This window comes from Hylobates moloch, unplaced genomic scaffold (genome assembly GCF_009828535.3).
Source record: "Hylobates moloch isolate HMO894 unplaced genomic scaffold, HMol_V3 SCAFFOLD_12, whole genome shotgun sequence".
NCBI classification, from domain to species: Eukaryota; Metazoa; Chordata; class Mammalia; order Primates; family Hylobatidae; genus Hylobates; species Hylobates moloch.
In genome coordinates, this window is record NW_026652287.1 from 11488860 (window position 1) to 11502442 (window position 13583).

At 43.8% G+C, this 13583-nt stretch overlaps 1 protein-coding gene across 3 annotated transcripts in view; it reads left to right on the plus strand.

Moving 5' to 3' along the window:
- Window positions 1–314: 314 nt before the first annotated feature.
- ANAPC5 (anaphase promoting complex subunit 5) overlaps window positions 315–13583 on the plus strand; it is a 45633-nt gene continuing 32364 nt past the window's right edge. For all 3 annotated transcript variants that reach the window (XM_032168483.2, XM_032168484.2, XM_058425102.1), the window contains exons 1-5: window positions 315–618; window positions 5069–5148; window positions 5944–6053; window positions 6922–7114; window positions 11125–11191. In XM_032168483.2, the coding sequence (XP_032024374.1) occupies window positions 412–618; window positions 5069–5148; window positions 5944–6053; window positions 6922–7114; window positions 11125–11191 (657 nt within the window). In that variant the 5' untranslated portion in view covers window positions 315–411. The remainder of the gene's footprint in view (window positions 619–5068; window positions 5149–5943; window positions 6054–6921; window positions 7115–11124; window positions 11192–13583) is intronic.

A 13583-nucleotide genomic window follows, 5' to 3' on the forward strand; every position in this document is an offset into this window, starting at 1 on the left:
AACAACAACGACAACAACCACCACCACCACCAACAACAACCAACAACAACAACAAAACCACATTGGGAGCTCCTCAGTCCCTTCAGCCCTGACCCCAAGCATCGACTTCCCCTCCCATCCGGTCCCTGTCCACGTAGCCTGGGAACCTGCTCCCACTCGGCAAAAATTTCTGTAGGGAATCAGTCTTTTGGTGCACCCCTCTACGCAGTCTTGTACATTCTGACTGGCTGTCGCTCTCCCATGTGCTCTGACAGACTGCTCTGATTGGTTAACAACATGCCGCGAGCACGCAGATGTCTGTTTCCTGGGATACTGTGAGGGCGGGCGGAGATGTAGACCCGGTAGTGTTGTTCCTTGTGGTGAAAACTGGCAGCAGCGCGCCGTGGGCCCGAGACTTAGTCTCGGGCCGCCATGGCCAGCGTCCACGAGAGCCTCTACTTCAATCCCATGATGACCAATGGGGTGGTGCACGCCAATGTGTTCGGCATCAAGGACTGGGTGACGCCGTACAAGATCGCGGTGCTGGTGCTGCTGAACGAGATGAGCCGCACAGGCGAGGGCGCCGTCAGCCTCATGGAGCGGCGGAGGCTTAACCAGCTGCTCCTGCCACTGCTGCAGGTGAGAGGCGCCCGCTGGCTCCTGCTGGTGCAGCAAACTTTTCCTGAGCATCTGCTCTGTGCGGAACCCTGGGCTTGGGGACACGCGTGTCCATCAGATACTCTCCCTGCCTGGAAGAACGTGAAGAAATAAAGCTACTACCGGTAGCTAACACGTACTGAGCGCTTACGGTGGGCCAGGCGCTTTACATGCATTTTTTTTTTTGCAAGTTCATGTCTGGCTCCAGTATTTATTAGCTGAGAGTTAGAGTCTCAGATCCTGTATCTTCTTTAGAATGGGGCTATACAATAGAGCGTTGGAGACACAGGGATAAGTCATACAGTCTCCCTATCCTAGAGGACCGTAATAAACAGTAAAAATGCCATAAAACTGGGCCGGGCACGGTGGCTTACACCTATAATCTCAGCACTTTGGGAGGGCAAGGCGGGTGGATCACGAGGTCAGGAGTTCGAGACCAGCCTGACCAACGTAGTGCAACCCCGTCTCTGCTAAAAACACAAAAAATTAGCTGGATGTGGTGGCGGGCACCTGAAATTTCAGCTACTCGGGAGGCCGAGGCAGGAGAATCGCTAGAACCTGAGAGGCGGAGGTTGCAGTGAGCCGAGATTGCGCCACTGCACTCCAGCTTGGGCGACAGTGCAAGACTCCGTTTCAAAAAAGGCATAAAGCCAAGGACGAGCACTGATTGAATACTTAACTGTGTGCTAAGCACTTCACTTAAAATTTGTTTTAAATTATTACTATTTTTTTGAGACAGGGTCTCGCTTTGTCACCCAGGCTGGAGTGCAGTAGTGTGATTGCGGCTCACTGCAGCCTCGATCTCTCAGGCTCAAGTGATCCTCCCACCTCAGCCTCCCAAGTAGCTGGGAGTACAGGCGCGGGTCACTACGCCCAGCTAATTTTTTTGTATTTTTTGTAGAGACGGGATTTCGCCATGTTACCCAGGCTGGTCTTGAACTCCTGGACTCAAGAGATCCTCCTGCCTGGTCTCCCAGAGTATTGGGATTACAGGCGTGAGCCACTGCGCCCGGCGGTCATGTGTTATTTCATTTTGCAGATACAGGTCTAGCTCAGATAATTAAGTTCCTTAATTCATTTGGGTCTCAGTTTTCTCTCTGTAAAATGGGAACAATAGTAGAAACTGTTACTAGCATGTAGTAAATGCTCAATATTACTAGTATTTTCATTTTAGTGTGTTCACATAGGGCATATACCTTCCCCTATATCAGTTGTGGTTTTTCCATTTATATTCATGATTACGTGATTGATGGCCTTCTCCCCCATTAGACGGTAACCTCCAAGAGCTCAGTACTTAGTCCTGTTTTTGTTTACTGGTACATCCCCAAAGCCTCCTAAAATGCCTGAGTAGTTTTTTGTAAAATGAATGAAATGCGATAGAGGTGGATGAGTGCACTCAGGTGAATGGAGAGGATTTTTTTGTTTTTTATTTGAGAGGGAGTCTCGCTCTGTCGCCTAGGCCGGAGTGCAGTGGCACGATCTCGGCTCACTGCAGGCTCCACCTCCCGGGTTCACGCCATTCTCCTGCCTCAGCCTCCCGAGTAGCTGGGACTACAGGCTCCCGCCACCACGCCCGGCTAATTTTTTGGATTTTTAGTAGAGATGGGGTTTCACCGTGTTAGCCAGGGTGGTCTCGATCTCTGGACCTCGTGATCCGTCCGCCTCAGCCTCCCAAAGTGCTGAGATTACAGGTGTGAGCCACTGAGCCCGGCCTGAGGATTTCTTACAGAAAGTGTGAAGCTGTGCCTTGATGGATAAGCATTGTCTGTTGAGTAACAGCGATGGCAGAAACAGATCTGGGTTCCTGGGCCTCCATATTATGGGATCTTAAAAGATAAACCTAATAAAATTAGTATCTAGAGTTGCATTTATATTCCTTAGTATAGTTTATAAAGGATTTTAAAAAAAATTTATCACTTGTATTTGTGGGTGAGGGGAATGGGAAGAGGGGAGAACTGAGGACACCATGGTTAAGAGACTTACCCAGTTACATAAAAGGGATGTCTTTATAATTTGTAGCTCCCAGGGCTAGCCACGTTTGCTATTATTATAAATGCAATATATATATATTATAAATGCAATATAAATATAAATATATATATCCATTATTAAAGTTATAATACTAAAATTTTGGTAAATAAAAGGCCGGGTGGGATTACACCTGTGATCCCCGCACTTTGGGAGGTTGAGGTGGGTGGATCACTTGAGGTCAGGAGTTCGAGACCAGCCTGGCCAGCATGGTGAAACCCCATCTCTACTAAAAATACAAAAAAATTAGCTGGGCATTGTGATGTGCGCCTGTAGTCCCAGCTACTCGGGAGGCTGAGGCAGGAGAATCATTTGAACTCAGAAGGCGGAGGTTGCAGTGAGCTGAGATCACATCACTGCACTCCAGCCTGGGCATCCATCTCCAAAAAAAAAAAAGAAACAGTGATTCTGGTCTCTTAACTCTCACCTTCCCGCTTATGTTGTTTTTTGCTGTTTGGAATTCTTTCTGGTTTTTAACCTGGCTAACTACTATATAGTTATTTTATTTAATTTTTTATTTTAAAATTTATTTATTTTTAAAATTTTTTAGGGATCTCACTCCCTCAGTCACCTGGACTGGAGTGCCGTGGTGCGATCATAGCTTACCATAGCCTCCACCTCCCTGGCTCAAGCTGTCCTCCTACCTCAGTCTCCTAAGTAGCTGGGACTGTAGGCACCTGCTACCATGCCTGGCTAATTTTAAAATTTTGGTAGAGATGTGGTCTCCCTTTGTTGCTCAGGCTAGTCTTGAACTCCTGGGCTCAAGGGATCCACCTGCCTCAGCTTCCCAAAGTGCTGGGATTATAGGCATGAGCCACCACACCTGGCCCCCTACTGTATAGTTTTAATCAAAATGTATGTAGAGTTCATCTAGTAGCATCCCAGCCAGACCTCAACTCCTTTACTAACTGTTTGATTTCTTAAATTAGTTAATTTTTGGCTGGGTGCCTAGACTTTGGGAGGCCAAGGTGGGAGGATCACTTGAGCCTAGGAGTTCAAGAGCAGCCTGGGCATGGGATTTCACCATGTTGCCCAGGCTGGTCTCGAACTCCTGACCTCAAGTAATCTGCCTGCTTCAGCCTCCCAAGGCGCTGGTATTACAGGCATGAGCCACTGTGCCAGGCCCCGAATGGTCTTTTTAATGGCCACGTTATATTTCACAGTAAGAAAAGCAACATAATTCAACTCTGTATTATAAATTAAGTCTTTATTGGACTTACAGGCTCTTTTCAGTTTTTCTTCATTTCAAACAATGTATGCCAAAATAACTTCCCTAGAAGTACAATTGCTGGGTTATCCACATCTAAAGTTGGCATATATGCAGTCATCTTATTCTCTGAAAAAGATTCTATATTTAGTTTTAAATCTCAACTAGACTGTAATCTTCTTGGTAGCTGAGGTTGCATACTCTTTGTTCCTTGTGGTACTCTTTTTTTTTTTTTTTTTTATTGGAGACAGAGTCTTGCTCTGTCATCCAGGCTGGAGTGCAATGGGATGATCTTGGCTCTCTGCAACCTCCACCTCCCGGGTTCAAGCCATTCTCCCGCCTCAGCCTCCCGAGTAGCTGGGACTACAGGTGTGTGCCACCATGCCTGGCTAATTTTTGTGTTTTTAGTAGAGACGGGGTTTTGTCATGTCAGCCAGGCTGGTCTTGAACTCCCGGCCTCAGGTGATCTGCCCACCTTGGCCTCCCAAAATGTTGGGATTATAGGCATGAGCCACTGTGCCCGGCCTCTCATGGTACTCTTTATAGATTTCAGCACATAGTATGTCTGCCTACCTTACAAGGTTTGGGAGAAGATCAAATGAGATTGTGTTTGTGAAAAATAGTATTTGTATAGTGTTTTCCAGTTTACAAAGCACTTTGTATTATCTTATTTAATCTTTGCCAAAAACAAGGGAGATATTATTATCTCCATTTTACTGATGAAGGAAACTAGGACTCAGAGGTCACAATTTTGCCATGATTACAAAGCTAAGAAGGAAGGAACAATGGATCCTCAGACTATAAATCCTATGCTTTTTTTCTATTTTAGACCATTTCACTGACTAGACAAAAATGGTATGCAAATGTAAAGTATTACTTTAGTGTTTTAGGTAGATAGAAAAATCCTTATTTGCATATTGGAGTGATTATTAAAGCAGAGGGGTTGATAAATGAATTTATGTTTGCAATTCTTACGCTTATTTTTTTTTTGTCTTTTTTTTTTTTCTTTTTCTGGGGAATGGGGTCTCGCTATATTGCCCAGGCAGGTCTCGAACTCCTGGGCTCAAGCTATCCTTCCGCCTCTTGCCTCCCTGAGAGCTGGGATTACAGGCGTGAACCACTGCGCCCGGCGTTTGCAATTCTTTATCAGTCTCCAGCTCTTTAAAATCCATACCTCCCTATCTCTCCTTTACACAGGGCCCAGATATTACACTGTCAAAACTTTACAAGTTAATTGAAGAATCTTGTCCACAGCTGGCGAATTCAGTGCAGATCAGGTAAACTTCATTTTCTTCTTTATATATGAAAAGGTGTCAAGGTAGATGAAAATCACAAAAGGGTATGTGGTAGTTAATTCTTTTAAAAAGATACCTTTATTATTCTAGGTTGTTTTCCCAAGAACCTTTACTTAATTCTTTTTTGTTGAAAAATGGATAGCTTTTTTTTGGAGACAGGGTCTCACTCTGTTGCCCAGGCTGGAGTACAATGGTGCAATCAGGGCTCACCGCAGCCTGGACTTCCCGAGCTCAGGTGATCTTCCCACCTCAGACTCCCAAGTAGCTGGGACTACAAGCATACGCCACCAAACCTGGGTAATTTTTTGTATTTTTAGTAGAGATGGGATTTTGCTGTGTTGCCTAGGCTGGTCTTGAACTCCTGGGCTCAAGCAATCCGTCCGCTTCCACCTCGCAAAGTGCTGGGATTACAAGTTTGAGCAACCGCACCTGGCTGAAAAATGGGTAACATTAAACATACTGTTTCATAGCTTTTTTCCCCAAATTTTATTATTCTTTATGGATCCATCTTATTCTTTTTAGTCATTGCAGATAATTGAATGTTTATTGGTTGATGCGATAGTTTGACAAATTTTATGATCAAGAAAACAACAATGATACTTTTCAGAAATACGGGAGTAACATTTTGAATTATGAAGTTTGTTTTATGAGCCACCATTTTATACAAATCTTTGAATTGCCTGTAAAATACATTATTTGAGATAATTGAGGAATATGAAGCATGAGAAGTTGTTCAAAGGGCCTTTCTAAAATATGCACCTCGATTTTCTCATTCAGAATCAAACTGATGGCTGAAGGCGAGTTGAAGGATATGGAACAGTTTTTTGATGACCTTTCAGATTCTTTCTCTGGAACTGAACCAGAGGTTCACAAAACAAGTGTAGTAGGTATGAAACTCTTCTAAGAAGAGCAGAGAGTATTTTCATTGAAGTGAGCAGCTTTCTAAGTCATGTCTATCATTGCTCTGCTATATCTGTGAACAGACACAGTGGGGATGTTGGAGGTGTTGCAGTTTGTATTTATTGCCTTACTGTTTTGATCTATATTTAAGTCATTAACTGTGGAAAAGCACCTTCTGTTTTGTCTACAATAGTAAGAGTCAGAGCCTGGTCCTGGGGTTTTTAGGGGTTCCCAGCTCTTTCTCACAGTCCTCTGGATCACTTGCCTGCATGGTCCATCTGTAAGTGAGGGTCACCAGCCCAGACTTGTGAACAGAGGTAAGTAAAAATACATTATTGGTATAGTATGCAAAATGAGGGCATACGTGCGTGGTGTTTCTTTGATGCTTCTCTATTATCTTTATCCCATGCTCTATCCCTCTGGCTTTTTTGCATGGTAATTTTTATGTTATTCAGCGTGAGCTATTTCTCTATCTCTTCCTATGTGCCAGGCTCTGGACGTGTAAGATAGACATGGAATTTCCTCTTACGGAGATTACCTCTGGTTGGGGGAGCCAGTTGGTAAAAGTAAACACATAAATATCATTTCAGATAGTGTAACTGCCATGAAGAAAGTAAAATGGAAGCCTTCAGGTGGAGGTGGGGTGGGTAGATTGAGCCCTGTATAAGAAGAAACAAGCTTTGTAAAGGACTGGGGAAGAACATTCCAGGAGGAGGGAATGGCAACTGCAAGTGTCTCTTTTTTATTCTTCTGAAGGAAGAATTGCAGCAAACAGTCATTGCCATTGTGGAGTTGCCATTGTGTAGCCTGGATGTCAGTTAATGCTTTCCCCTTGTCTCTGGTCTTATTTTGTAGGTTTGTTTCTGCGTCACATGATCTTGGCCTACAGTAAGCTTTCTTTCAGCCAAGTGTTTAAACTGTACACTGCCCTTCAGCAGTACTTCCAGAATGGTGAGAAAAAGACAGTGGAGGATGCTGATATGGAACTGACCAGTAGAGATGAGGGTGAAAGAAAAATGGAAAAAGAAGAACTTGATGTATCTGTAAGGTAATTTGGCTTTTCTGACAGGGATCCTTTTCCTGTGAAATAGTATAATTTCAAGTGCAATAAGTCCTTGTTCATTTAGAGTTCACGTGCTGGCTTATGCCCTTTTTACCCTTCCAGATCTGGGAAGTTAACTGATAAGGGCTGCACCAGTGGGTCCCTTGCCCTCTGACTTGTGATTGGCCAATGGGAGGCACTGGCAGGAAATCCCAAGGGCCAGGGAGAATGAGGTGGAGTGTGGATTCATTGGCTCCCTTTCTTGGGGGTCCTGGGGGGCTGGCTGTAGGGTCACAGCTTCTGTCAGGTCGCTCTTTCTGCACTCCTTCAGGGGGTTCGGTAACTAGGAGCAAGTGTTTGCAGGCCCCAGGTGAAAGGTACCCCACTATTATCAGTCCTGGGGACTGTATTGTCTCTTATGACTTCTCTGTCCTTTCCCCTACTTTTGTAAATTGATCCTTTGTTAAACTCTTCTCAGACTACTCAATTCGAATGTGTTCTTTGTTTTCTGCTGGGTCCCTGACTGGTATTGTTTGTTACATCAGAGTGAAATAACACTTGATTAATTCAGTGAAAATTTATTGAATGCCTTCTAAGGTCTAGCCTCTAAGGAAGCTGTTGTAAGGAAGTTACTCACTTAGTTGGTCAAGCCCAAAATGCAGTAGTATCCTTGATTCCTCCCTGTCCTTCACCCCAGTCCCTCAGCAGATCCAGTCAGTACTTCCTCCCTGCTATGTCTGGAACTTGTTCACTTATCTCATGGCCACTGCTGTTCCTGGAGTCTAAGCACCAAATCTGCTCACCAAACCTGCACTAGCATCACTTTTCTCCTTGACTTAACTCCCGTCTCCCTACATCTGTTCTTCAGGCAGCATCCGGGGAAGCCCCTAAGAATATTAATCAGATCCCAGCACTTTTCTGCCTAAACCCTTTGGAACTTAGAGAGGAGTCTGAGCTTACCATGGCCTCAGTGCCTGTATAACCTGGCCCGATGAACGTCCCTGACCCCTTTCTCTTTACTTTCTCCTTCACTCTCAGCATAGTGACTGCTCTGACTTTATCCTTCAGTTTCTTGACTACTCCAGTCAGTTTCTGCCTCAGGTTGCCTAGAATGCTCTTCCCTGGCTTTTCACCTCGTGTGCTCCCTTTCACCATTCAGATCGCAGCTCAACTTTCCTCAGACAGGCCTCCCTGACCATGAGGTAGCCCCTATCCCAAATACTTTCTTTTTCTTTTTTTTTGAGATCGAGTCTCACTGTCGCCCAGCCTGGAGTGCAATGGCACGATCTTGACTCAATGCAACCTCCACCTCCTGGGTTCAAGCGATTCTCCTGCCTCCACCTCCCAAGTAGCTGGGATTACAGGCACCCACCACCACACCCGCTAATATTTTTGTATTTTTAGTAGAGATAGAGTTTCACTGTGTTGGCCAGGCTGGTCTCAAACTCCTGACCTCAGGTGATCCACCCGCCTTGGCCTCCCAAAGTGCTGGGATTACAGGTGTGAGCCACTGCACTCGGCCCCAAATACTTTCTATTTCTTTATTCCTCCATACCTCTCATCACTAAGTAACCTTCTTAATTTACTTGCTTGCTTGCTTATCTGTTTCCCCTGCCTCTTCACCCCTTGAGAACTGAGACCCTTCTCTGTCTTGTTTCATCACATTTCCCCAGTGTTTAGTAGAGTGCCTGACTCATAGAATGTGTTCTGTACCTGAATGTTGGATGAATCAATATATAGTCCATCACCCATACTGGTAACTGGCCCAGTAACACACTTTGTATTAACTGTCCTTCCTTTTGCTGTTTTACTTCCCCTTCCCCAACTACTGTTATCTGGGATTGCTTCCAAATAAACTACTTGTACTTGCAGGCAAAAAGATATGTATGTATTTCATATTCCCTGGTGTCAAAGAGCCTGTGATCTGGTGAGGAAGGCTGACAAGTAAACAGATACGCTGTCCAGAGCTCTGAGAGAAGTAAGCCCCACCTGCCCTAAGGAGGTGGTCAAGGGACCTTATCATTTCCTGGGAGCTTATTATTTACTGCATTGCAGGCTGTTAGGCCACTGTAATCCCCAGGGTGGCAGGGGGTGACATTGTTTATAAATGGGGAATGCTTATCACACTTTCTATGAGTAGTTTTTGTACTGTTAAATGATTTGTTCAGCACATATTGAGAGCAAGAGGATAATAGTACCATTAACTGCTCCCCAAAACTCATTTCCTTACAAATGCTTCTTGTCTGGTGGAAAGACAACATAGTTTGGGGTTAAGAGTCTGGCTCTGCAGTCAGATCCCCAGGTTTGCCTGCTGCTCCTCTGCCTTTGGTCTGTGAGACCTTGGGCAAGTTACCCACCCTTTCTGTGCTTTGAGCTCTTTATCTGCAAAATGGGGCTCATACCACTTCCCCAGAGGGTTGTCAGAATTAAATGATAAATTCATATAAAGTATTCAGAACTGTGCCTAGAAATGTTAACTATTATTATTCTCTACTTTCTCTTTTAGTTAGTTCCCCTCAGAAATGCTTCTAGGCTACAGTGTAATCCTTTTTCTAGCTACTTTATATGCTTAAAGTAGCAAAGTGTCACTTCTGCAGAAATGTTAAAATTCAGACTTTTCTTATTTGGGTTGGTTTTCTCTTAAATTAACGTGATTGATTTAGGTCTAACTCTGTCTTTTTGTTTTTATCTTATTCTAAGAAGTCATTTATGTATAATCCAATATATTTTCTATAAAGATATATGGTTTCAGAAAATCATGCATATTTAGTAAACTGAATTTCATCATGAAAATTGAAGAAATGTATTCTTTTTTTTTTTTTGATACGGAGTCTTGCTCTTTCGCCCAGGCTAGAGTGCAGTGGCTCGGCTCACTGCAAGCTCCGCCTCCCGGGTTCACGCCATTCTCCTGCCTCAGCCTCCCTAGTAGCTGGGACTATAGGCGCCCACCACCGCACCTGGCTAATTTTTTGTGTTTTTAGTAGAGACGGGGTTTCACCGTGTTAACCAGGATAGTCTCGATCTCCCGACCTCGTGATCCACCCGCCTCGGCCTCCCAAAGTGCTGGGATTACAGGCGTGAGCCACCGCGCCCGGCCTAAGAAATGTATTCTTTAAATTTAAATCTAACTAATGATTATAATTCTTTGTCTAAAAGAAATTACTTTGTTAGAGAACCTTTTTATTTTATACTTACATATATTTCTTAGTTCTTTTTTAAAGGAAAATTTCAATTTTTTTCTTTTTGTGATCTTTTCTTTTTGAGATGGAGTCTTGCTCTGCTGCCAGGCTGGAGTGCAGGCGCGATCTCGGCTCACTGTAACCTCTGCCTCCCGGGTTCAAACAATTTTCCTGCCTCAGCCTCCTGAGTAGCTGGGACTACAAGCACGCACCACCACGCCTGGCTAATTTTTTGTATTTTAGTAGAGACAGGTTTTCACCATGTTGGTCAGGATGGTCTTGATCACTTGACCCTGTGATCCACCTGCCTTGGCCTCCCAAAGTGCTGGGATTACAGGTGTGAGCCACCGTGCTTGGCCTCCTTGATGTTTTCTTCTAAGAGTTTTTAATTTTTTTATTTAAAAATGTATTATTTATTTTTTATTACTAGCAGGTGGAAGGAAGATCTTCTAAGAGTTTTACAGTTTTTGGCCTCACATTGAGGTCTTTGAGTCCTTGTGTGTTAATTTTTGAATATGGTATTAGATAAGGATCCACCTTCATGCTTTTGCATGTGGATGTGCAGTTTTCCCAGCATCATTGGTCGGAAAGGCTGTCCTTTCCCTATCAGATGGTCTTGGCACTGTTGCCAAAAACCATTTGACCATGCATGACAGGGCTTCTTTCTGGGCTCTGTGCATTGATCTCAACATCACTTTTTATGTTTTTCTTTCCTAGTTCTGAGGAGAGAATTAAATTTTTTGAACTCTTTCGATACAAGAATCCATTTGATTTTAAATGTTATCATTTTCACTTTTGTGTAATTCTTTACTATTTTTGTTTTTTTATTTTTTCCAGAGAAGAGGAGGTATCTTGCAGTGGGCCTCTGTCCCAAAAACAAGCAGAATTTTTTCTTTCTCAACAGGTATGTGAATTCTGTAATTTATCATGAACTTCTCTTCTAGTCCTGTGATGTGTCTAGTTCTGTGATGTGTGTCGTGGCATAGGCCCGTTATGTGCATAGGTTTATTAGTCAGTCTGTGTCAGCCTTTACTCTTGGTCCCCTCTGCCTCACTAACGAAGCGCTTATAGCTCTGTGCCCCTTCCTGTTTTGTGTGTGATTTTATTTTTTTATTAAAGTTATAATCCAGGTTTCATTTAGTAATGGTATGTGACTAACAGCCTAAAACCCTGTGATTTAACCCTTCTCTCAACATTTTATTATAGACATTTGCAAACATAAAGAGAGCCTGAAAATAAGTGTATGGTAACTACTCATACCTATTACCTCGATTCTACAATAATATTTTTGTTCTATTTATTACTTATCTAACCACTCTCTGTCCAGCCATTTCATTTTATTTTTTGATATATATTTCCAGTTGCAGATATTAATACACTTTGCTCCAAACACTTCTCTCTTTTTTTGTTGTCTTTGAGACAGAGTCTCACTCTGTTGCCCAGACTAGAGCGTTGCCCAGGCTGGAGTGCAGTGGCATGATCTCGGGTCCCTGCAACCTCTGCCTCCTGGGTTAAAGCTATTCTCATGCATCAGACTCCCAAGTAGCTGGGATTACAGGTGTGCACCACCACACTCGGCTAATTTTTGTATTTTTAGTAGAGATGGGGTTTCACCACGTTGGCCAGGCTGGTCTTGAACTCTCGATCTAAGGTGATCCACCTGCCTTGGCTTCCCAAAGTGCTGGGATTACAGACATGAACCACCATGCCCCAAACATTTCTTTTTTGTTTCTTTTTTTTGAGATGGAGTCTCACTCTGTCACTGAGGCTGGAGTGCAGTGGCACAATCTCAGCTCACTGCCACCTCTGCCTCCCAAAGTGCTGGGATTACAGGTGTGAGCCACCGTGCCCAGCCCAAACATTTCTTATGGATGCTTTTCAGCCATATTTTTTCATTTTCTTGGAAACATAATCTGAACCTTTTTCTGTGTTATTTTCAGCATAGAATTTTTAGTTTTTGCTCTATTTTTCTAGTTTTCCCTAATTTTGTTATGAGCTTTCTGCAGAAAGATGTAATGTTTATATCTAGACAAAAGTGATGGAGGCTGGGCACGGTGGCTCACGCCTGTAATCCCAGCACTTTGGGAGGCTGAGGCAGGTGGATCACAAGGTCAGGTGTTTGAGAGCAGCCTGACTAACATGGTGAAACCCTGTTTCTGCTAAAAAAAAAACACACACAAAAATTAGCCGGGTGTGGTGATGCCCGCCTGTAATCCCAGCTACTCGGGAGGCTGAGGCAGGAGAATCGCTTGAACTCGGGAGGTGGAGGTTGCAGTGAGCCAAGATTGTGCTACTGCACTCTGGCCTGGGTGACGAAGTGAGACTCCGTCTAAAAAAAAAAAAAAAAAATTACGGAATTACCTCTGCAGATGAATTTCAAACAGATTAGAAAAACCTGTCTACATGATTGGTTAACTGTAAGGAAAAAGTACAGCTGGATCCTTCCTTACCTTACCTTGTACCTCAGTATATTACAGATGGATTACAGGGTTAAACGTAAATATTTACAGCTTTAATTAGGTAATTAGGCTAGAATGAGCTACACATTGTTGGTTTTTTTTTTTTTTTTTTTTTTTTTTTTGAGACGGAGTTTTGCTTTTGTTGCCCAGGCTGGAGTGCGGTAGTGATCTCAGCTCACTGCAACCTCCGCCTCCCGGGTTCAAGCGATTCTCCTGCCTCAGCCTCTTGAGTAGCTGGGATTAGAGGCGCCTGCCACCACACCTGCCTAATTTTTTGTACTTTTAGTAGAGACGGGGTTTTGCCATGTTGGGCAGGCTGGTCTCAAACACCTGACCTCAGGTGATCTGCCCACCTCGGCGTCCCAAAGTGCTGGGATTACAGGTGTGAGCTGCTGCGCCTTGCCAGAGCTTTCTAACATAAAAGCTGTGGAATACTTCAGAGGCTGAGGCAGGAGAATCGCTTGAACCTGGGAAGCGGAGGTTGCAGTGAGTCGAGATCACACCACTGCACTCCAGCCTGGGCCACAAGAATGACACTCCATCTGGAAAAAAAAAAAAAAAAAAAAAAAAAAAAACTGTGGAAGAAAACATGTAGGAGAAGATAATTTGATTTTCAGAATAAAAATTGAAAGCATCTCCATGTCAGGACTTGTTTTAACATAATTAACAGGCAAACAGGATGGGCGTGGTGGCTCACGCCTGTAATCCCAGCAAGTTGGAAGGCCAAGGCGGGTGGATCATTTGAGGTCAGAAGTTTGAGACCAGCCTGACCAACATGGTGAAACCCCGTCTCTATTAAAACACAAAAATTAGCTGATGTGGTGGCGGTGTGCCTGT